General features: G+C 49.7%; 2 protein-coding genes across 7 annotated transcripts in view; both read left to right on the top strand.

Moving 5' to 3' along the window:
• The first annotated feature begins 531 nt into the window (after positions 1-531).
• On the top strand, positions 532-20,353 carry LOC110496975 (methyl-CpG-binding domain protein 5). 6 transcript variants are annotated; one of them, XM_036951667.1, is made up of 10 exons: positions 534-721; positions 2,922-3,418; positions 3,648-3,750; positions 4,476-4,656; positions 5,093-7,588; positions 10,012-10,256; positions 10,478-11,842; positions 12,284-12,357; positions 14,812-14,887; positions 16,133-20,353. In XM_036951667.1, exons 2-10 carry the CDS (start codon positions 3,297-3,299, stop codon positions 16,202-16,204), a joined length of 4,734 nt encoding a protein of 1,577 aa, XP_036807562.1. In that variant the 5' UTR covers positions 534-721; positions 2,922-3,296; the 3' UTR covers positions 16,205-20,353. The 6 variants fall into 6 exon arrangements, 5 of the variants coding, with proteins under 5 accessions (XP_036807565.1, XP_036807564.1, XP_036807562.1 ...); XM_036951666.1 differs by having other exon boundaries at positions 534-1,095; XM_036951668.1 differs by having other exon boundaries at positions 535-1,095; positions 10,478-11,821.
• A 308-nt stretch (positions 20,354-20,661) lies between these two features.
• Positions 20,662-22,233, top strand: part of LOC110495390 (kinesin heavy chain) — a 36,505-nt gene continuing 34,933 nt past the window's right edge. The window contains exon 1 of the mRNA XM_036951665.1: positions 20,662-21,143. Within this exon, the coding sequence (XP_036807560.1) occupies positions 21,015-21,143 (129 nt within the window). The 5' untranslated portion in view covers positions 20,662-21,014. The remainder of the gene's footprint in view (positions 21,144-22,233) is intronic.

Genomic DNA, 22,233 nt, shown 5'->3' with positions numbered 1-22,233 from the left:
GTAACAAGTACTTTTGGGTGTAAGGGAAAATGTACAAATTACATTATTTTCTTTAGGAATATAGTGGAGTAAAAGTTGCCAAAAATATCAATAGTATAGTACAGATACACCCCAAAAGTTGTTTTACTCAAGTACTTTACACCACTGCCTTTTATTGAATCAGCAGAAGTGAAACGTGACAGATTTGTAATTTAATTTGAATTAATATCTGGACAGACACTTTTCTGTTGGGTTCCATAATTGTGTAACACGATGTGTTTCTTGTTTTTGCTCTTTGCTCTAGTCCTGTCAGAGAAACCATCTCCCCCCACTGTGCTCTCGGGAAAATACTAAATGGAATCCTTGGGACATCCCAATTCTGACGTCACCCCTTTAGAGTTGCAATTTAAAAAGACAAAGGCAAATAGGCAAAAAAGGCAAAGGAGGCAAAAAAAGGCAAAGGAGGCAAAAAAGGCAAAGGAGGCAAAAAATGCAAAAGAGGCAACAAAAAAAAGGCAAAGGAGGCAAAAAAGGCAAAGGAGGCAAAAAAAAGGCAAAGGAGGCAAAAAAAGGCAAAGAAAAAAGGCAAGGTTTAGGGTTTAGGGTAAGGACGTCCCAAGGATTCCGAATTGCGCTAACTCTGTGCTCTCCAGCTCTCTCCTCATCTCTCTGAGGCGCAGGAGCAGTAAAGCACTCCATCTTTATCCCAAGCCTAGGGAGAACCAGCCGAGACATTTGATGGGTAGGCTTTTTATTTTTATTTTTAAAGGGCCAGAAGCAAATTGGAGGGAGTTGAAATATACTATTTCAGCCACCATGGACTTTCAAGGAATCATTTGATACTCTGAAAGATGGAAAAACGTTTTTATATGCAATAAGATTGGAATCTCAAAAGCTCCTGTCTTTGCAAAGCAACCCTCTGCTCAGCTATTCTTTCACTGGCCTGTCTCTGCCTCGTCCCTAGCTGGAGACGTTTCACATTGGAAAATACGCTCAACGCTCCCCAGTTTACGATTTTAAAAAACTTCGACTTTCAATTCGGGATATACTTTTTTCGTACAGTGGAATATCGTTAAAGGCATGTTAATGTTTTGGAGTTTGTGTTAGATTACACGGGTATGTTTATTTACAATTGCTTTTCGGTTAACGTTAGCTACTTACTAGCATTAGCATTCTGCTAGTTAGCTAGCTTAGCTAAGTTGGTTACCTAGCCTGCCATCGATAAACCATGTTTGGCTAGCTGTCTACTAGCTAACGTTAGATAGCTAGTCATTATCGGTGGGCTAAATAAGGCCCGCTAGTGGTTGTTTTTCTTCGTTAAAACAACCGTCTTATATAGACTTTGTAACGTTAGACCGAAGAGTTAGCTAACTGTTAGTGAGCTAATATCAGGTGACTAGATATCACCCACCTACCAGTAAACATGTTGATTCTTTGTAGCTAACGTTAGCTAGCTAGGTTAAGTAACGTTGGAAATCAGCTGATATGCTAGTTTAGTAGCTAGCTATGTAGGTAGTTCAGTTGGCAAGGTAGCCAACTATGTCACTATCTAGCTAACGTTAGCTAGATAAAAACTCTGTATGTCCCCCAAAGCTAGCTAACGTTATCTGGGTAGCTAGCTAACTTGTAATAATTTATAGTAGCTAGACATTTTTGATTCTGCAGACGAAAAGGAGTGCTCTATGTACAGTAACGTTATGCTATATGATGCATTGATCGAGCCATTTCCACAAGCCATTTGATTTGGCATTTCAGATTTCTTTGGTGCAATAGCTTGCCATTATAGATCGTGCCAATTATTAACAATAGCCTAGTTTCGCAGCAGTACAGGTGTGTGTCTTTCTTCCTCATCTTCGTGTGGTTGTCAGTTTAATAAGAGTTAGTGAGCTACCTGCTGTCATTTCTCAAAATATATTGTGGAAATGCAACACCTGACTCACAGAGAGCTGTGCAATGCCATTATGCCTGCTGTCATAAATGGGTCGTGGCTTTTCTGCAACCCAAAATGGGCCCAGTCTGATGTGTCAGCCCCATGACATTCCAGAGGTTCAGCCAGTAGATCTTTCACCAAATCAAATCCTCACACAGGAGATTTGTCATAGATGTATTAGCCCTGTAGCCCCGTATTCATATTCAGTGTTTTTGGCATGATGATTTCCATAAAGACGATTAGGTGTTCTTTGACAGTGAATAGAGGTTTTACATAATCAACTATCATAAGTAGTAAGTAGCCTTGGCTTGTGCAAGTGGAGCGGCTCATCTCCTGTTTCTGTATTGTGAGGCAGCTTGATGTACAGTACACCTTCTGGACAAGACGCTAGTCTATAACAGGGCCTTTACCCTCAATCAATCTCCTTAACGCTGAGTGCCAAGCAGCGATGCATCGGGTCCCTATCATAGCTACATCATATAATACAGAGCCTTCTCTCTTTCCATCTGCTTGTTGTGACCCTGGGCGCCTCTCCACCCGTCCGCCCATACCTTGACTCCAGATAGAACCTGATGCTTGTGTTGCCTCTTTAGCTCTCCCCCTCCCTCCATCCCTACACAGGGACAGTTATGAGTCAGCACACAAGGGCTTGGATTAGTAGCCTGTGACAGTACAGCACTGAGCCTTCCGACAGTCAAGGCCAACGTATGGCCACACAACAATAGTAAGATCCTTAGTCTTTAGAAAATACATTTACACGCCCAGAGTGCCACTCTTATATCTTTGACAGAACTTGTCTGCAATGAATTATTCAGTGTATCAAACTGATGTTAAATCTGCACCGTTAGATAATGGTGGGTAGGTCTGAATTGGACATAACATGAATGTAGGCAACAACAACTGCACATACACAAACCTTTCAGTTTGTTGTTGCATGTAGTTTTGTGTAAAAATGTCGGTTGATGTCGTACAACAATGTTTTCTAATACTTTTCTTTATTTGTCCCAATCAGGAACCATGGGAATCCCTCAAATAACCTGCCCCAGAAGGAACCCCTAGCATGTCTTCATGAGCCACTCCTGGTTCCATCTGTTGCCCCAGCCTCTCTGAATCTGATTCAGTGTCTATGGCTCTGAATGACCGAGACAAATATGGAAATCTCGTTGGTGTTCAGTAGTAAACTATGAAGGGTCTGAAAGGTTAGGATTCACAGTGAGCTTGCCTCACATCACACAGACCCCAGCCCATACTTCATCCAACTTTGAGAGTGAAATTGTAGTGCACTACAAAGTCCTCTTTATTGGAAGACAAAGATGCCATGTACTCTGAAGTCTCTGGTTGATGTGTGATATGCTCTAAGGTGTTGTGTACTAAACCAACTAGAACAATGAATGGAGGAAAGGACTATAAGGGAGGGGTCTCAGAGGGGGTGGGGCATACAGCCCCTGTCCAGGTCCCTATTGGCTGGCATCGCAAGGTGGATCCAACTAATGGAGTCCTCTACATCAGGTAAGACCCATTGCAGTGCTCTGTTTTTTTTTGTAATGATACCACAATGATGCACTTCTATTTGGTTTGTAACCTACAGTCTTGGTGGCTAGTATCATCTATCCAACCTGTGTGTTTCTTTCAGAGAGGTTGGGATAAAGTAACAGATACATTTCCTTATGAGACACTCATGTATATTGGACGATAAATGTTTTTCTTCAAAACATTAGTTTTGGTTTGTAACCTCCAGTCCCAGTGGCTCGGTGCTGTCCTGTCTAGACCAGGTGAAGAGCTACCTGCTCACAGACGGGACCTGCAAGTGTGGCCTGGAGTGCCCACTCATCCTCCCAAAGGTACGTTCACTAACCATCTTGGTTGTCCTGTCTGTCTCAGTCTTTAGCTACCCTAAATTGACTCTCTGAATGCGTAGCTGCCAAAGAAACACCACACAAAGCTTGAAGGGATACTTTGGGATTTTGTCAACAAGGCCCTTTATCTACTTCCCCAGAATCAGCATGCTAGCAGAGTTAGCAATTGCGCTAGTAAGCAACTTCATTCAAACCGCACGCAGAGAAATAAAACTGGTATCCACAAGTTTATCAGACTCTGGGGAAAAGTATCAGGCCTCATTTCCAATATCCCGAAGTATCCCTTTTAAGGGTGGAGATTAAGGTTTACTCCCAAGTGATGCAATGAACAGTTTTGTTAAACCTAGATATTCAATTAAACAGAGGCTGTTTTCCCACATATAGCAGGTTATATTTAAAAAAAGATATAGTAGGCTATATTTTCTGCTGCATACAGTCTTAATTTATACTTTTTTTGTGTGTTGCGTTATATTGAAACTGAGACTAGGAAGGGAACTGCGTTCCTATTCAAGGCAAGGCCAATATGTATTCATATGCAAATGTGATGTGGTCTTCTGGAGAAGCAGGAGGCTTGGAGGAGGATATGACCTGACAAGTAGCGGACGTTCCAAATTTTACTGATGTTTACTTTATGTACTTCCTTGTGGATAAACGCCGCTCCTTTCACCAAGACAGGCCAGGTAACAGAGAGCTGACTCTCCTTTCCTCAGGTGTTTAACTTTGATCCGGGGGCTGCCGTTAAACAGAGGACGGCAGAGGACGTGAGGGCAGATGAAGACGTCACCAAGCTGTGTATCCATAAGAGAAAGCTGCTGGCTGTGGCCACTCTACACAAAACTATGGCGCTACCACACCCTGCTCTGACCCTTACCAGTCCCGGTGGAGGTACAAGTAAGTATCCTAGTCACTGTGTATCACTACTGTTTTGGTTGTTTTCCAATGATACATTTCTCACAGATTTCAGACTGTTTCATGGGTGATATAGAACAAGGTCAGGAAAAAAAAGTGGACATTTTGAAATTGGCTTCACAAGGACATTAAACACTTTCAATGTTATAAAGCTGGAATCCGTAATGGTGAAACTGCTGCGTCTCTTTGCGGTATTACAAAAACAGAGACGATGCTTCAAACAACAAACACTGTTTATAATCACTCTGACATTTTATGAGCGATAGAACAATCAAGCCTTTTTTCCTCTCCCTCCACAGTGGTGAATCTCCTCTTCTCTTTCATCAACAATAACAGATGTCCTCAGGCAAACAGTGGTGCTGTTTCCTCTATTGCAGCTTTCAGCTTGAACACTCATTTCACTTCTCTTCCCCCTCAGGTTCAACATCAATGGCCCCGTCACATTCCACGAATCCCCGAGCAATACGGAATACATCTCACCAGTCACCGCTACCCAACTCTGTGGTTCCCAACTGCAAGAACCCTTTCAAAATGATGATGGCGGCTGCAGCAGGTCACCGGCACTTTCCCCAAGAGCTAGGAGGTCCACCCCAGCAGCTGGAGCTTTACCCTGGTTATCCCAACAGACAGCAGAGACTGAGCAGTGAGCCTGGGCCCAGGTCTTCGTACTGCTCTGGCTATGGTAGCATGCTGAGTCCAGGGGGCCCCGGCTCCCAGCTCTATGGGCCCAGGGACGGGTCACCACTCTCCCCTAGCCTCAGGTCTGATCCTCTGGGGAGCCCAGATGGGTTTAGAAACAACCCCTGTGGCTTCCCTGGAGCCACCAGCTCCAGCCCCATCCACGGGGCCAACAGAACGCCTCTCTCCCCACCAGGGATGCTCCTCCACGGTTCTCCGACTGGGACCCAGACGTCCTGCGCTATGGCAGGAAGGACTAGCACACCCCTCTCCCCTACCGCCACTGCCAAAAGCCCAGTCATGATGAAGAAGCCTGTGTGTAACTTCCCCAGATCCCCCAGTATGGATATTTCCATACGACCACCGTTTCACCTCAATACACAGCCCAGCGCCCCACACCCTGGCCCCCCGTCTGCCATACCTCCCTCCTGTACCCTCCAGAAAAAGCAGATGACCTCTGAAAAGGACCCGTTAGGCATCCTAGACCCCATCCCCAGCAAGCCTAGCATCAGTATCAGCCAGACAAACTCCAAAACAAACTCCAACTTCCACCCTAGTGTCCACTCCTCTCAGGTACCAATGATGAATGTAAACATGAACAACCACCCTCCTCCCGCCATTGTCCCCTTGCCAAGCAACCTCCCTCTCCCCACTGTCAAACCCGGCCCAGTGGGCCACAGCCATGGAGGTCACATGCAGAGGACTCAACATCAGACCTCCATAACCACCTCCATGTCCCCCTCCCCCGTCACCTCCCCAGTCCACATGTCAGGCCCTGTCCTGGGCAGCAGGATGGAGGCCTCTCCCCAGCGCTCTCGCTCCTCCTCCACCTCCTCGGACCATGGGAGCTTTGCCATGCCCTCAGGCCCCAGTCAGGGTCCGTGTGGCGGGATGAAGGCTCCTCCTCGCTCCCCCCGGCCCGCCATGCCCATTAACATGCCCTCCAGCCCCTCCTCTGCCAAGCCTGACTCACACCCACTTCACCAGTACAAAGACCTACCCAGTCAGCTGCTGGTTGAGATGAGTAACCAGAACGCTATCAACACCCAGCACAACAACCCCGGCATGTACCCCTCTGCCACCTCCTCTGGCCCCTCCATCGCTGCTCCTCACCAGGCCCAGAACCAGAAGGGACAGAACCACCCAGGACTGTTAGGGATGCCCCTCAACCAGATCGTGAACCAGCAGAATGCTGCGTCCTTCCCCGCCAGCAGCCTACTGTCAGCAGCAGCCAAAGCACAGCTAGCAAATCAAAACAAACACGGTGACAACAGCAGTGAGACTGGCAGTAGAGGTGGAGGCCCAGGTAGGGTTGATGGTAATGGTGGTAGTAGTGGAGTTGGGCATCCCAGTGGCCCTCTCAGCGGCATAGAGAGGCCCAGAAGCAGCACTTTAAACCCCATGCTTCCCCCTAACCCCACCATGCCCTCCACTGCGGAAGCAGCAGCAGCAGGGGGCCAGAGCGGTCGGGCTGCCCTCCGGGACAAGCTCATGGCCCAGCAGAGAGACAGAGGAGACCCCCTGCTCCGTAAGCGCAAGCAGCAGCCGCCAGGCCCACCACCGCCCAACAACTCCCTCAACCACCACGACAGCATGGTCTTCAACATGCTCAACAAGTCTCCTAACATGGGTGGAGGTCCAGGTCCCAGGCTACCACTACCAAGCTCAGCAGAACAGCTGAGGAAAGTGGCCCGGCTTGGGGGCCTACAGACCAACACCTCCATGGCCCAGCTGCTTCAGTCCATGAGCAACCACAACAACCACCATAACCAGCACCAAGGCCCTGTAGGCCCCCCAGGACCTGGTCAGATGCACTACAGCGATGTGGCTGGGGTCATGCCTCCTGGAGCCTCCCAGCAGCAGAGCCTACTGGCCCAACAGAGGATGCTAGGCCAAGGGGAGGGTCAAGGTATGTACTGCCGGAGTATAGACTCTGGAGGCCCTCATTCTCACAGCCCTCGGTTCCCAGGGTTGATGAACCAGATCCAAGCCAATTCTTTGGTGAACTGTGGCCCTCTGGGGCCCGGTGGACAAGTGGGCCTTGGCCCAGGGAACATGCCCCTGAGCCACCATCCTAACACTAACCCACCACCACTGTCCCACCCAAGTCAACATCTACATCCGCAGCATCAGCAGCAGCACAGTCACCTTCACGCTGCGCTGGGAAGGACTAGTATGTCAGGAATGACACTCGGCAACAATGATGGGAGTTGTGGTCCAATCATCTCGGAGCCAGGTGAGCTACTGAGAGAAACGCACACTTTGTTCGATGATCGCGCTTTGCTCTGTGATGGTGTGCGAGTTTGATAAATCCACCTAGATGGCCTTTGAGTTGAACGACAGTCTTTAGTCTCTCGTAGAGAGTGTACGTTGAGAGGCTGTCCCTCATGTTTGTATAATCATTGTGGCTTCTCTCTTTATTAGCATGCTAGTTGCAGTGCTCAGCTCAGTGGCAGAATAACATGAAAACAGATCTTTTTTTCTCCCTCCTTTTTAAGAAACGAGCTCTTGACCAGATATAGTGAAGAGCTGGTGTGAGCTGGCTGGTAGCTATAGTAACGCTTGCTTCTGAATGGAGGCCTGGGTGAAGCCTTTGGAGAAGGGTTGTGTTCCTTCATTAGCCTTATTATGTGTCTGCTCTGATATAGGCCTAACTGAATAGATCATTTTTTCCTTTGGCCCACTGTGTTACACATGGCTGTATTTGGCCTACTGTTGTGTGAACACGATAGCAGGAAATAATGTTAAATACTATAAGATATGGCATATGTTTATCAGGAAGCATAGTGGCTATCTTTCATCTCGTTGTGGACTGCTAGCCTATCTCCCTAGATGGGTTCATTCCAACCAAGCACTTCTCTTCTCCTACCTCATGCCCAGACAGCTCCCCCTCCCCAGCCACCACCATCCAAGCATCCAGCCCTGCCTCTGACCCCATCCCCCTGCCTAGGCCATTAAATCACATCCCTTCCTCAACCCCCAGTCTTCTTCCAGGCTGCAACCTCTGAAATAAGCCACGGCTCAGACAGCACCACCAATCACACCGTTCCCATAGCAACCTCCCCGGCAACCATCACCACTATATCATAGCAGTGCAGCCACACTGGTTGAGCACTGCGGAGGCTAGTGGGAAGGGAGGGGAGGCTTGTGGGAGGGGAGGCTTGTGGGAGGGGAGGCTTGTGGGAGGGGAGGCTAGTGGGAGGGGAGGCTAGTGGGAGGGGAGGCTAGTGAAGGGCAGAGGCTATTGGGGGAGCTGGGGAGGGAGGCTAGTGAGAGTGGAGGGGAGGAGAGTGGCGTCTAGTGAGGGGAGGTGAGGAGCTTGGGAGGGGAGGCTGGTGAGAGGCAGAGGCTGGTGAGAGGAGGAGAGGAGCTAGACTGGTGAGAGGAGGAGAGGAGCTAGACTGGTGAGAGGAGGAGAGGAGCTAGACTGGTGAGAGGAGGAGAGGAGCTAGACTGGTGAGAGGAGGAGAGGAGCTAGACTGGTGAGAGGAGGAGAGGAGCTAGACTGGTGAGAGGAGGAGAGGAGCTAGACTGGTGAGAGGAGGAGAGGAGCTAGACTGGTGAGAGGAGGAGAGGAGCTAGACTGGTGAGAGGAGGAGAGGAGCTAGACTGGTGAGAGGAGGAGAGGAGCTAGACTGGTGAGGAGAGGAGCTAGACTGGTGAGGAGAGGAGCTAGACTGGTGAGAGGAGGAGAGGAGCTAGACTGAGGAGAGGAGCTAGACTGGGGAGAGGAGCTAGACTGGTGAGAGGAGCTAGACTGATGAGAGGAGCTAGACTGGTGAGAGGAGGAGAGCTAGTGAGCGAGGAGGAGAGGAGCTAGACTAGTGAGAGTAGGGGAGCTAGTGAGCGAGGAGGAGAGGAGCTAGACTAGTGAGAGTAGGGGAGCTAGACTAGTGAGAGGAGGGGAGCTAGTGAGTGAGGAGGAGAGGAGCTAGACTAGTGAGAGGGCGGGAGCTAGTGAGCGAAGAGGAGCTAGACTAGTGAGAGGAGAGGAGCTAGACTGGTGAGAGGAGGAGAGCTAGTGAGCGAGGAGGAGAGGAGCTAGACTAGTGAGAGTAGGGGAGCTAGTGAGCGAGGAGGAGAGGAGCTAGACTAGTGAGAGTAGGGGAGCTAGACTAGTGAGAGGAGGGGAGCTAGTGAGTGAGGAGGAGAGGAGCTAGACTAGTGAGAGGGCGGGAGCTAGTGAGCGAAGAGGAGCTAGACTAGTGAGAGGAGAGGGGCTAGACTAGTGAGAGGAGAGGGGCTAGACTAGTGAGAGGAGAGGGGCTAGACTAGTGAGAGGAGAGGAGCTAGACTAGTGAGAGGAGAGGAGCTAGACTAGTGAGAGGAGAGGAGCTAGACTAGTGAGAGGAGGGGAGCTAGTGAGCGAGGAGGAGAGCTAGTGAGCGAGGAGGAGAGGAGCTAGACTAGTGAGAGGACGGGAGCTAGTGAGGAGGAGAAAATAGACCTGTGAGGAGTGGAGAACAGTACTACAGCCTAAGCCATCAGGCTCTCCAGTTTATTTGTTCAATTACAAGAATTTCCATTATCCCACTCTTCTTCCATCATTTGGCTCAGAATTGAGTTACCCCTCTGACCTGTCTTCTCCAGGCAGTTACGGTGTGGAATTTCCCTGATTTGAAAATAACAATGAACAGTATTATTCTTCCACCCCAACAGGAGACCCATCTAACCTCGTAAACTGCAGCATGACCAGCCTCCAGCCCCACGTCATCAACAGCTCCAGCGGTGGTACCCAGGTGTTCCAGCAGCGTCATGCCCAGCAGCAGCAGCTTCATCAGGGCATTCAGCGGGCCATGCAGGGCCTCCCTCCTGGCTACCAGGGCTCACAGCAACCTGGCTTCCCTGAAAACAACAACTCCTCCAACGCCCACCCTATGGCCTGCCTGTTCCAGAACTTCCAGGTTAGTCTGTCTGTTTGACGGGTGTGTTCAGTGACGTGAAACGCTCTGAGCGTTGCAGATAGAAATAGAATGAATAGAGATGACAAGATTATCTGATTCACTCTTCACTACGGGTGGATGATCTACATGATACATTCCGTCCTCCTGCTCTGACATGCTAGGAGTGATAATGACACGTTTTCAGTTTTCTCTCAATGAACTTTACGTCTGTGTTGTTTCAGGGGTGTTTGCCAGACAACAGCATTTCAGTCCCTCACTCACAGATGATCTCTCAGTCTGGTATGACATCACTTCCTGAGTCTCAGGGGATGCTGTCACACACCCAGTTTGGTGTCAGCCAACAGGAGATGCAACAGACTCAGGGAGAGGGGCTTCCCCCAGGGATGCACGGCTCTGATAGGCTACCCAGCGGAGGGGTGGAGTCTGTAGATGCCATCTACAGGGCTGTGGTGGATGCGGCCAGTAAAGGAATGCATGTAGTCATCACCACCACGGTTAGTGGCACTACCCAGTCCAGCCCGGTACCCACTCTCAGCACCATGACTGCCTTCACTAACTCCGTAGGGGAGCAGGTCAGCATCAACCACAACCTCCCTCACAGCCATGCTGCAGTCAGCCATAGTGGCCACCGGGTGGCGCACCAGGAGGGGGAGCAGACACCGACCCTGAGCCAACAGCCCAGACCCAGGCAGGTCAGAGCAGGACGGCCCCGGAAGCACTCTGGTCAGGGGAAGAGTACTGTTAGCATCCCCGAGGGTCAGGGAGCACTTCCAGAGGCCTCCCACCAGGACTACTTCAGATCCCCAGGCCATGGCACCCCCAGGGGGCAGTGGGAAGGCGAGACTGGGTACTCCGGAAGTCTGGACAGAGGTCACACGGCATGGGGCGGTGAGGAGTTCCTAGAGTGCTCCACTCATGTCCGCAGCAGCCCCTGTATGGAGAGACCTGGGAGTCTTGCTCCTGCACCCCCCTGTCCAGCCGACAGCTCCCCCCACGAAGGTCACCACCACTCTCTCCCCGTCCCCTCAGACAAGGCCTTCCTGGAGGATGGATTCAACCGCTTCAACAACTGCAACCGGACGGCCGTGAACATCGTTAACTACAAAGAGAGGTTGGATCAGACTGTGGAGAGATGCGCCCATATGAACGGAGGTGGCGTCGGACCCCCCCAGGTCCAGTTCTCTCTACGGGGGTACGGTGTGTCTGACCCCCTCGGCCCCCCCAGACAGGGGGACCTAACCGGGGACGACCAGTCTCCCAGCTCCTCCACCAGCCTGGAGGGTCCGTTGGTTAAAGAGTACGTGGGCCACTACAACGGTCACTTCAACGGAGGCTGTGTCCCCAGCCCGTCTGACACCAAGTCCCTGAGCAGCGAGGAGGACCTGAGGCAGCCGGACAGCCCATCGTCAGAGATGCTCCACTATAGACCCAGGACGTTTAACATGGGGGATCTGGTCTGGGGACAGGGCTTTAAAGGGTTCCCATCCTGGCCTGGTAAACTGTCAGGGGAGGAGGCGGGGCACAACCATCACCATGGCAGCCTGCAGCTCAGAGAGGACAGCAAGGTGAGATGTCTTCAGAGACAGGTGAAAGAGAAATACACACCCACAAATCTAGTTTTCTTTCACTATTGACTTGACTTTTGTACCTTTTTAGATGAGAGTAACTGTCGGCGATCACTACTTCTGCTACTGATGGTCGTGTTGATGGGACCTAGTCAGGCTTTTGGTCCTATTCTTAGACCCAACATAATGTCTGACATCTGTTATTACCCCAGGTGGAGACGGAGAAGCTGACAACACTGTCTGACATCTGTTATTACCCCAGGTGGAGACGGGGAAGCTGACAACACTGTCTGACATCTGTTATTACCCCAGGTGGAGACGGAGAAGCTGAAAACACTGTCTGACATCTGTTATTACCCCAGGTGGAGACGGAGAAGCTGAAAACACTGTCTGACATCTGTTATTACCCCAGGTGGAGACGGAGAAGCTGACAACACTGTCTGACATCTGTTATTACCCCAGGTGGAGACTGAGAAGCTGAAAACACTGTCACATGACCTAGAGGCCCTTGACAGAGCGACCAAGAGGAACAGAAAGTAAGTTTTATATTGCTGTAGGATGGATGGGACATGTTGTGATGATTTACATCAGTGTGTATGTGGAACCAGTTTCTCCTGTGTTTTAAAAAGATGAACAGATGTGTTTTATTTGCTCTATTATAAGAGTGGAATTCCATTCTAGAATGTTGATGGGCCAGGTTAGTTCCATCCTGGCTGGTTAGTTCCATCCTGGCTGGTTAGTTCCATCCTGCCTGGCTAGTTCCATCCTGGCTGGCTAGTTCCATCCTGGCTGGCTAGTTCCATCCTGGCTGGCTAGTTCCATCCTAGCTGGTTAGTTCCATCCTTGCTGGCTAGTTCCATCCTGGCTGGCTAGTTCCATCCTGGCTGGCTGCTCTGTGTTGAGGAGAGGTTAATACCACTGACTACTGAATCACCTGTCTGTACTCTTTGTCCCACTCTGAGCCCTGGTCAAAGTAATGCACTGAATAGGGTGTTTTTGGGACTGCTGCTTCCCTGATGATGCCCTGGCTGGCTAGTCATTACCCCTGATGATGCCCTGGCTGGCTAGTCATTACCCCCTGATGATGCCCTGGCTGGCTAGTCATTACCCCCCGATGATGCCCTGGCTGGCTAGTCATTACCCCCCAATGATGCCCTGGCTGGCTAGTCATTACCCCCCAATGATGCCCTGGCTGGCTAGTCATTACCCCCCGATGATGCCCTGGCTGGCTAGTCATTACCCCTGATGATGCCCTGGCTGGCTAGTCATTACCCCTGATGATGCCCTGGCTGGCTAGTCATTACCCCTGATGATGCCCTGGCTGGCTAGTCATTACCCCTGATGATGCCCTGGCTGGATAGTCATTACCCCTGATGATGCCCTGGCTGGCTAGTCATTACCCCTGATGATGCCCTGGCTGGCTAGTCATTGCCCCTGATGATGCCCTGGCTTGCTAGTCATTACCCGCTGATGATGCCCTGGCTGGCTAGTCATTACCGCTGATGATGCCCTGGCTGGCTAGTCATTACCCCTGATGATGCCCTGGCTGGCTAGTCATTGCCCCTGATGATACCCTGGCTGGCTAGTCATTACCCCTGATGATGCCCTGGCTGGCTAGTCATTACCCCTGATGATGCCCTGGCTGGCTAGTCATTCCCCTGATGATGCACTGGCTGGCTAGTCATTACCCCTGATGATGCCCTGGCTGGCTTGTCATTACCCCCTGATTATGCCCTGGCAGGATAGTCATTACGCCTTATGATGCCCTGGCTGGCTAGTCATTACCCCTGATGATGCCCTGGTGCTGCCCTGGCAGGATAGTCATTAACTGCTGATGATGTTCTGAGAGTGCTCTGGTAGGATAGCCATTACTCCTGATGATGCCCTGGTACTGCCCTGGCAGGCTAGTCATTACCCCCTGGTGCTGCCCTGGCTGGCTAGTCATTACTCCTGATGATGCCCTGGCTGGCTATTCATTACCCCTGATGATGCCCTGGCTGGCTAGTCATTACCCCCTGGTGTTGCCCTGGCTGGCTAGTCATTACCCCCTGCTGATGATGCCCTGGCTGGCCAGTCATTACCCCCTGCTGATGCTGCCCTGGCTGGCTAGTCATTACCCCTTGGTGTTGCCCTGGCTGGCTAGTCATTACCCCCTGTTGATGCCCTGGCTGGCTAGTCATTACCCCCTTTTGATGCCCTGGCTGGCTAGTCATTACCCCCTGGCGTTGCCCTGGCTGGCTAGCCATTACCCCCTGTTGATGCCCTGGTGTTGCCCTGGCCTGCTAGTCATGACCCCCTGTATGCCCTGGCCTGCTAGTCATGACCCCCTTTATGCCTTGGCTGGCTAGTCATTACCCCCTGTATGCCCTGGCTGGCTAGTCATGACCCCCTTTATGCCTTGGCTGGCTAGTCATTACCCCCTGTATGCCCTGGCTGGCTAGTCATTACCCCCTGGATGCCCTGGCTGGCTAGTCATTACCCCCTGGATGCCCTGGCTGGCTAGTCATTACCCCCTGTATGCCCTGGCTGGCTAGTCATTACCCCCTGGATGCCCTGGCTGGCTAGTCATTACCCCCTGGATGCCCTGGCTGGCTAGTCATTACCCCCTGGATGCCCTGGCCGGCTAGTCATTACTCCTGAGGCTGCCCTGGCTGGCTCGTCATTACCCCCTGATGATGAAAAACCTCCTCCACTGCACCTGTTCTCTCTCTCTCTCTCACACACACACACACACACACACACACACACACACAGAGTGCTTACCTTAGCTCTTCTCCCTCAATGTTCTGTAAAAATGTACCTGGACCACAGTCCGTGTCATTGCTTACAGCTCATGTTATAATTGCATACTTTATCCCTGCGTAGCAGGAGGCAGAGTTGAACAAATCTATTCATGTTTTTGTCCAAAGCAAAAAAGAAAATGCTGAGTGTTTAGGTATGGACTTATTGATGTTTCTGAGACATGATTTTGTTTTCATTGTTCCCAACAGAGCTGGGAAGTTGAATAATCATTTAGAAGCTGCTATACATGAGGCCATGAGTGAGCTGGACAAGATGTCAGGGACTGTGAGTATACTAGTACCATCTAGAAAGATTAGAACACCATGCTCTCGCAGATGGCCTCTCCTCTCTGTCTCCCTCTGCCCTCCTTCTCTCTCCCTCTGCCCTCCTTCTCTCTCCCTCTGCCCCTCCGCCTCTCTCCCTCTGCCCCTCCGCCTCTCTCCCTCTGCCCCTCCGCCTCTCTCCCTCTGCCCCTCCTCCTCTCTCCCTCTGCCCCTCCTCCTCTCTCCCTCTGCCCCTCCTCCTCTCTCCCTCTGCCCCTCCTCCTCTCTCCCTCTGCCCCTCCTCCTCTCTCCCTCTGCCCCTCCTCCTCTCTCCCTCTGCCCCTCCTCCTCTCTCCCTCTGCCCCTCCCTCCCTCCCTCTGCCCCTCCTCCTCCCTCCCTCTGCCCCTCCTCCTCTCTCCCTCTGCCCCTCCTCCTCTCTCCCTCTGCCCCTCCTCCTCGCTCCCTCTGCCCCTCCTCCTCTCCCTCTGCCCCTCCTCCTCTCTCCCTCTCTCCCTCTGCCCCTTTCCCTCTGCCCCTCTACCCCCGTCCCTCTACCTCTCTCCCTCTGCCCCTCTACCTCTCTCCCTCTACCTCTCTCCCTTTGCCCCTCTACCTCTCTCCCTCTACCTCTCTCCCTTTGCCCCTCCTGTCTCCCTCTACTCCCTCCCTCCCTCTCTAGACTGTCCCCCAGGCTAAGCTGAGCAGAACTAAGACTACAGCCACTGTTGATCAAAGAGCTGTCTCTGTGTCAGCCGGGAGACACCTCACACACACACCCCAGTCAGAGGATTACATAAACAAGCTGCAACAACCCCTCAACCAGCACCACATTTCAATTTGAAAAGGATTCACTGTGCTGTTAATGCATCTTGCTGCCTTTCCTCTGAATTCAGACAGGCGAAATATGAAACCAGACACTTTGAGTGGAAAAGAGGACAGCTTAGTCAGATTAGGATGTCTGTGGAGTTCTGTCTGAACTCAGGTGCCATTAAACACTGTAGAATGTACTCTACTACCTGCACAAGCCAACAGAGACTGGGTTGTTTGGTTGCTATTAATACATCTTCTATTGTCTTCTCTGTCCTTAGGTTAGGGTTAAATTTTAAGGTTAAAAGTTAGGGTTTGGGTTAAAAAATAAATGTCATACCTGGGTATACAGTCTGATAATACCACGACTGTCAGCCATTCAGCATTCAGGGCCGGAACCACCCAGTTAAATTAGAGCCCTGGTCATGCATTAATGTATTATGTCTTCTCTGTCCTCAGGTTCATCAGATCCCTTCCAGAGACAGACAGGTGAAGCTGCCCAAGCCCAAGAGGAGAAAGATCTCCAGATAACGTTGAATGTGTTTGGTCAGCTAATGACAGTCCAGTATCTAGCCAGTGCCCAGCCTTGGAACAACGGTTCAGACCGCCCCCGCCGCGACCTTTGAACTCCAACCAGGTGCTACAATATGGATAGTCGTGGTACATTATCGTCCCACGACCTCCCTAGCTGACTGACATTGAAAGTCCTGGAAAAGACAAACAAAAATATGACAGTTTTGAATTTCAACTGTTAAAAAACAACGGTTGTAATTTGTCTACAGCTAGCTGAATGACAACTATTTTTTCTAGAATAACGTATTTAAAAAAAAAACTGATAAATAGAAGAAAAATATTACATTTTAAAGAAAATAGACAGTCCAAATATTTCTGATACATTTTCAACATGTATATAGGTAATACGGAAGATTTCATGAATATTAAAAAAACGTATGTAAATATTGTACACTGGTAATGTACAACATACTTAATAATGCACATGTGAACTTGTATTGTACAAAGCAGCAGCAGCAGAAGTGCACCGATGTCCTGGTTTTTATTCAGCACACGCAGACGTTCTGACTGTATGCAAGGGACATGGAAAGACGAGATACAGCCGGAAGCTTTTACATGGTGATGTTATAGACCTGCTGTTTATTGGATTGACCAGCAGGGTCTGTATTCAGAAAGCATTCGGGGGGAGTAGGAGTGCTGATCACGGATCAGTTTCACTTTTAATATTATAATGAATAAGATGACATATACAGAGGGGGGCCTGCTACTAGATCATCACTGGCAGTAGCAGTAGGATCAGGGCCCCCCCCCTCCCCCCTTTGTCCACATCATCTTAATTAGGATCTAAGAGGGGCGAGACTGATCCTAGTTCAGCACCCCCAACTCTGAGACGCTTTCTGAATCCAGACCCAGGAGAAACGGGCTTCACTTCAACACCACTAAGTGTTTGTTCATTTTATGCGTTTTAAAAACAGAGTGAACTTTACCAGCTGAAAGGCTTTCTGTTTCTAGGGTTACCATAGAAACAGGATGATTGGAATGAAGCATCCTTCTAATTCCAGGATCTCAACCTACTAAAACCAACAGACTGTTGTCCAATACCAGTCAGCTGTTTTTTCCTCATTTAAATGTTCTTTTTGATGTGATTTTATTTTTCTTAATATCATTTTCAAACAGTGTCATCATTTTATCACACAGCTATAGCTTTAGATCACGTAACCAACCACAAGCATATGACGTAAGAGTGGATTGTGAAAATAACACTAACTGCCTGAGGTAAAATGGTGGAAAAGAGTTCATCCTACAATTTAGGGGCCTTATGTGTAGTTTATTTGTTATAAATTATTTATGTACAGTATTTCATATTTATTTTAAGCTTTACAATATTCTAGATGGCAATAATACAACCGAGAGTTATAAACTCAAAGCCTTACGTGTTTATTTGACACAGAAATATGCTGTATTCAGTTTAGCCATTAACCTGACTGTTTTCCAGTCTGATTTCAAATGTGTTCTTTTTGGATCCCGTGACGTTGTGTCCTACTGTGTTTTTCCCTTCTGCTAGCTATCTCTTCTGTCGTGTTTGTTACAGTAGACCATGTCCTGAAGAGGTCATTGACTGCCTCCTTCCAGAAAGTTAAGGTTGCGTATCTCCAGTCTCTGGGGACCATGCTTATTTATAAGCATAAGGTCTGAAAATGCTTCACTATATATTTAGGCAGCATGCGATCTTTAAAAAAAATAATAATAATTCAGAATCAACTTTTAACAACCTAAATGATTCATTAAAACCAGTGCAGATAGTACAATAATAGTTTAAAGGATAGAAGAAACGTTTAAAATGCATAATGGGCAGTATGTCATATTAGTATGGAAAGAAAGAAGTGATGGTTTGGGCCTTCAGGCCGAGCCCTGTCGGTTTGGGCCTTCAGGCCGAGCCCTGTCGGTTTGGGCCTTCAGGCCGAGCCCTGTCGGTTTGGCCCTTCAGGCCGAGCCCTGTCGGTTTGGGCCTTCAGGCCGAGCCCTGTCGGTTTGGGCCTTCAGGCCGAGCCCTGTCGGTTTGGCCCTTCAGGCCGAGCCCTGTCGGTTTGGGCCTTCAGGCCGAGCCCTGTCGGTTTGGGCCTTCAGGCCGAGCCCTGTCGGTTTGGGCCTTCAGGCCGAGCCCTGTCGGTTTGGGCCTTCAGGCCGAGCCCTGTCGGTTTGGGCCTTCAGGCCGAGCCCTGTCGGTTTGGGCCTTCAGGCCGAGCCCTGTCGGTTTGGGCCTTCAGGCCGAGCCCTGTCGGTTTGGGCCTTCAGGCCGAGCCCTGTCGGTTTGGGCCTTCAGGCCGAGCCCTGTCGGTTTGGGCCTTCAGGCCGAGCCCTGTCGGTTTGGGCCTTCAGGCCGAGCCCTGTCGGTTTGGCCCTTCAGGCCGAGCCCTGTCGGTTTGGCCCTTCAGGCCGAGCCCTGTCGGTTTGGCCCTTCAGGCCGAGCCCTGTCGGTTTGGGCCTTCAGGCCGAGCCCTGTCGGTTTGGGCCTTCAGGCCGAGCCCTGTCGGTTTGGCCCTTCAGGCCGAGCCCTGTCGGTTTGGCCCTTCAGGCCGAGCCCTGTCGGTTTGGGCCCTCAGGCCGAGCCCTGTCGGTTTGGCCCTTCAGGCCGAGCCCTGTCGGTTTGGCCCTTCAGGCCGAGCCCTGTCGGTTTGGGCCCTTCAGGCCGAGCCCTGTCGGTTTGGGCCCTCAGGCCGAGCCCTGTCGGTTTGGCCCTTCAGGCCGAGCCCTGTCGGTTTGGGCCTTCAGGCCGAGCCCTGTCGGTTTGGCCCTTCAGGCCGAGCCCTGTCGGTTTGGCCCTTCAGGCCGAGCCCTGTCGGTTTGGCCCTTCAGGCCGAGCCCTGTCGGTTTGGGCCTTCAGGCCGAGCCCTGTCGGTTTGGGCCCTCAGGCCGAGCCCTGTCGGTTTGGGCCCTCAGGCCGAGCCCTGTCGGTTTGGCCCTTCAGGCCGAGCCCTGTCGGTTTGGGCCTTCAGGCCGAGCCCTGTCGGTTTGGGCCTTCAGGCCGAGCCCTGTCGGTTTGGCCCTTCAGGCCGAGCCCTGTCGGTTTGGCCCTTCAGGCCGAGCCCTGTCGGTTTGGCCCTTCAGGCCGAGCCCTGTCGGTTTGGGCCTTCAGGCCGAGCCCTGTCGGTTTGGGCCCTTCAGGCCGAGCCCTGTCGGTTTGGCCCTTCAGGCCGAGCCCTGTCAGTGCTGTCGTGGAGTTGTTTAGAGGAGAAATCACTACTGAATAGAAGTGTGTTAATCGGAGACTGTCCCCATATAGAACAGCTTCACTACGTTTTGTGCTGATGAGATTTGGATGCGTTTTATTGCCCCATTGAAAACAGACTTGTTATATTCACTACAGCGTGTTGTGTGCAATACAAATAAGTTACATCATAAATCATTAAAACAACTTCAGAACGTCAACCTTTAAAAAATATAAAAAATTATAATCTGTGTAACCGTTCATGTTATTCAAACCATGTCTAGATGGATCAACTGTAATTCACTCCAGACAGAAAAGTATTTCACTCTACTTCTAGAAAAGTATTCATGCTTTTAATGAAGCTTTTCTCAAATACTCTTGAGAGCAGTCGAGAGAACACGTGAAGTTCATTCTGCCCTTGTGCAACGACCGACAGACCCAGTCAGTCTCATGTTCAAACCCCATGTTGTATAACGTCTTTTCACTTTTACCTTTCTGTTGTCGGTCAAATGGTCAGTGCAGCACAATTTATTCACACGTGTGTGTGTGTGTGTGTGTTTTATTTTTGGAGGTGTGTGTGTGTGCTGTTTTTCTTACCCTTGCTTGCTCTTTGAATCTTTATTTGTGTGTTATTAACATGTTGCTGTTGTCAGTGTTGTTTTTTCCACATGTAACTAAGTTCTCACTAATGTGTGTGTGTGTGTGTGTGTGTGTACTTTACAAAAAGTAGACTCCTTTGTAAAGTGTGTTGTGCACTTGATGTCATTTGTTGCATTGTGGGTGCTAGGACAAATAGTGTGAAGTTCCATATTTTCTCATTGTTTGGCGTTGTCTATTATTTCATGTCAGCAGCCGTTTTTTATTTTGTACATATTGTAAACATGACGGGTCATACAGTGATGTAACGTTTGAACAATGTTGCACAGATGTTTTAAGATATTAAAAACTGGTCACTCCTACTTTAATTATCTGGCGTTTTAAGTGCACTCTTATTGAACCTTTTATGTATTGATACACATGATGCCGTTTTAAACGTTCATGCACATCCAATCGTCACATTCTATCATAAAGGAATTTAAATATATTGCAATTAGTTGCAGGTAGTAGTTTTTTTCCATTGATGGGCAATAGAATTTCAAATTTGAAACGTTTAATTTCCTTTAGAGTTAAACACTGACCTCTAGCTGTTATTTCGAGCAGCGAGATGCTGGGCTCCAGCCCAGAGGGAGAGGGGGAGGAGGAAGGGGAGTGGTACTGATGCTGATGCAGTGTGGAAGAGAAGAGCGCAGAGCAACGTGCAGTACGATGCGGGGGTTTCTCAACTCCGCGGCACTCGTCTCTTCTGAAGGATAGGCTTTACCTATCCCTTTGTAAATTATATTTTTGTAGGATTTTTATAATTTTTTCTTCCAACACTGTCTCCGGACCAATATTTTGCGTTCTGATCGGAATGGATGACTGCAGTTGATTTCTCTGTCTCAACTAAATGCCCGTGGCGTAGCGAAATAGAGGCACTTTGAGTGAAGGACGCGTTGGTTTACTTACAATCATTCAACAGATAAAAACCATCCGCGGATCAAAGTTGATCTGGATATCTGCTTGCCTGGATAGAACGCAACCATGGCGGATGCTGCAGCCGAATACGGCGTGAAAGTAATGTGCCGATTCAGGCCACTAAATGAATCCGAAATAACAAGAGGAGACAAATACATCCCCAAATTCAAAGAAGACGACACCGTGATTATAACTGTAAGTGCTGCATCTAATAGTTCATGTATCTGCTGAATATAACGTTGCTTGTGTAGGTCTATTGTTGCCACAACTAGACGACTCAAACACTAGCAAAACGCGCAGAGGCAATGTGCAATGCAGTGAGCATTTTCAATAGAGAGCGCCCAATGTATTGACAATCTTTACACGCAGCACATTGGATTGTAGCCTATGGATTTTTGTTTTAAAAAAAAATGTTTGTGGCAACTTCCACAAACATTCCAAAAAATGTTTGTGACCCCCTGCAGAGGATTTGTTGGTAGCCTACATGTTTTGATTGTGTTGCGCTGTAGCTATCTCCAGCGGCAGCTGATGGCCTGAGAGATGGAGAATTGGGAATTGTTGTCAGACAGGGCCTGGGCCATTGCCAGAGAGAGACAGGGACCCGAGGCTGTTGCCAGAGAGAGACAGGGACCCGGGGCTGTTGCCAAAGAGACAGATTGTGCTTTGACACTGCTGTTATGCGGTATTCACTCTGCTGAGGTGGCAGATTCCAGGTGGCTAACATACTGTCCTTCTCTGTCACCTGTGGTGAATGGAAGCACTCATAATAGGGAGATAAACACCATATAAGGCATTTCCTCTCATTCTACTAACTACAAAGCACACGCAGCCTATACCTTTGAACGTTTTGATTGGATCTAATAGGATTTATTTAATGTTACCATTTTAAAAGTGGCAAGCCTGTTAAATTGATGTCAATGGATTACAGTACAGTAGTTGGATGACTGGCTTGGCTTAAATGATTCTTCAAGTTCAGGTTTTCAGCTAGTGACAAGGGGGTCATATACACTTCTCCAGCCTTACGCTGTGTGTGCCCATCACCTGCCTAATCAAGATACATTTGTATATATAGTGTATGTGGACATCCCTTTCAAATAATGGATTCAGCTATTTCAGCTGCACCTGTTGCTGACGGGTGTATAAAATCGAACACACAGCCGTGCAATCTCCATAGACAAAAATTGGCAGTAGTATGGCCTTACTGAAGAGCTCAGTGACTTTCAATGTGGCACCATCATAGGATGCCACCTTTCCGACAAGTCAGTTGGTCAAATTTATTCCCTAG

Source organism: Oncorhynchus mykiss, chromosome 18, assembly GCF_013265735.2.
Source record: "Oncorhynchus mykiss isolate Arlee chromosome 18, USDA_OmykA_1.1, whole genome shotgun sequence".
NCBI classification, from domain to species: domain Eukaryota; kingdom Metazoa; phylum Chordata; class Actinopteri; order Salmoniformes; family Salmonidae; genus Oncorhynchus; species Oncorhynchus mykiss.
Note: the sequence above shows the minus strand (reverse complement) of the source record. Positions and strands in the feature narration are given on the sequence as shown.

Bases quoted from the DNA above. Each gene is read 5' to 3' on its own strand.
- LOC110496975 (XM_036951667.1), top strand. From the start codon at position 3,297: ATGAATGGAGGAAAGGACTATAAGGGAGGGGTCTCAGAGGGGGTGGGG. The intron at 3,751-4,475 runs GTACGTTCACTA...TCCTTTCCTCAG, and splicing joins GCCCACTCATCCTCCCAAAG to GTGTTTAACTTTGATCCGGG. The intron at 14,888-16,132 runs GTGAGTATACTA...CTCTGTCCTCAG, and splicing joins TGGACAAGATGTCAGGGACT to GTTCATCAGATCCCTTCCAG.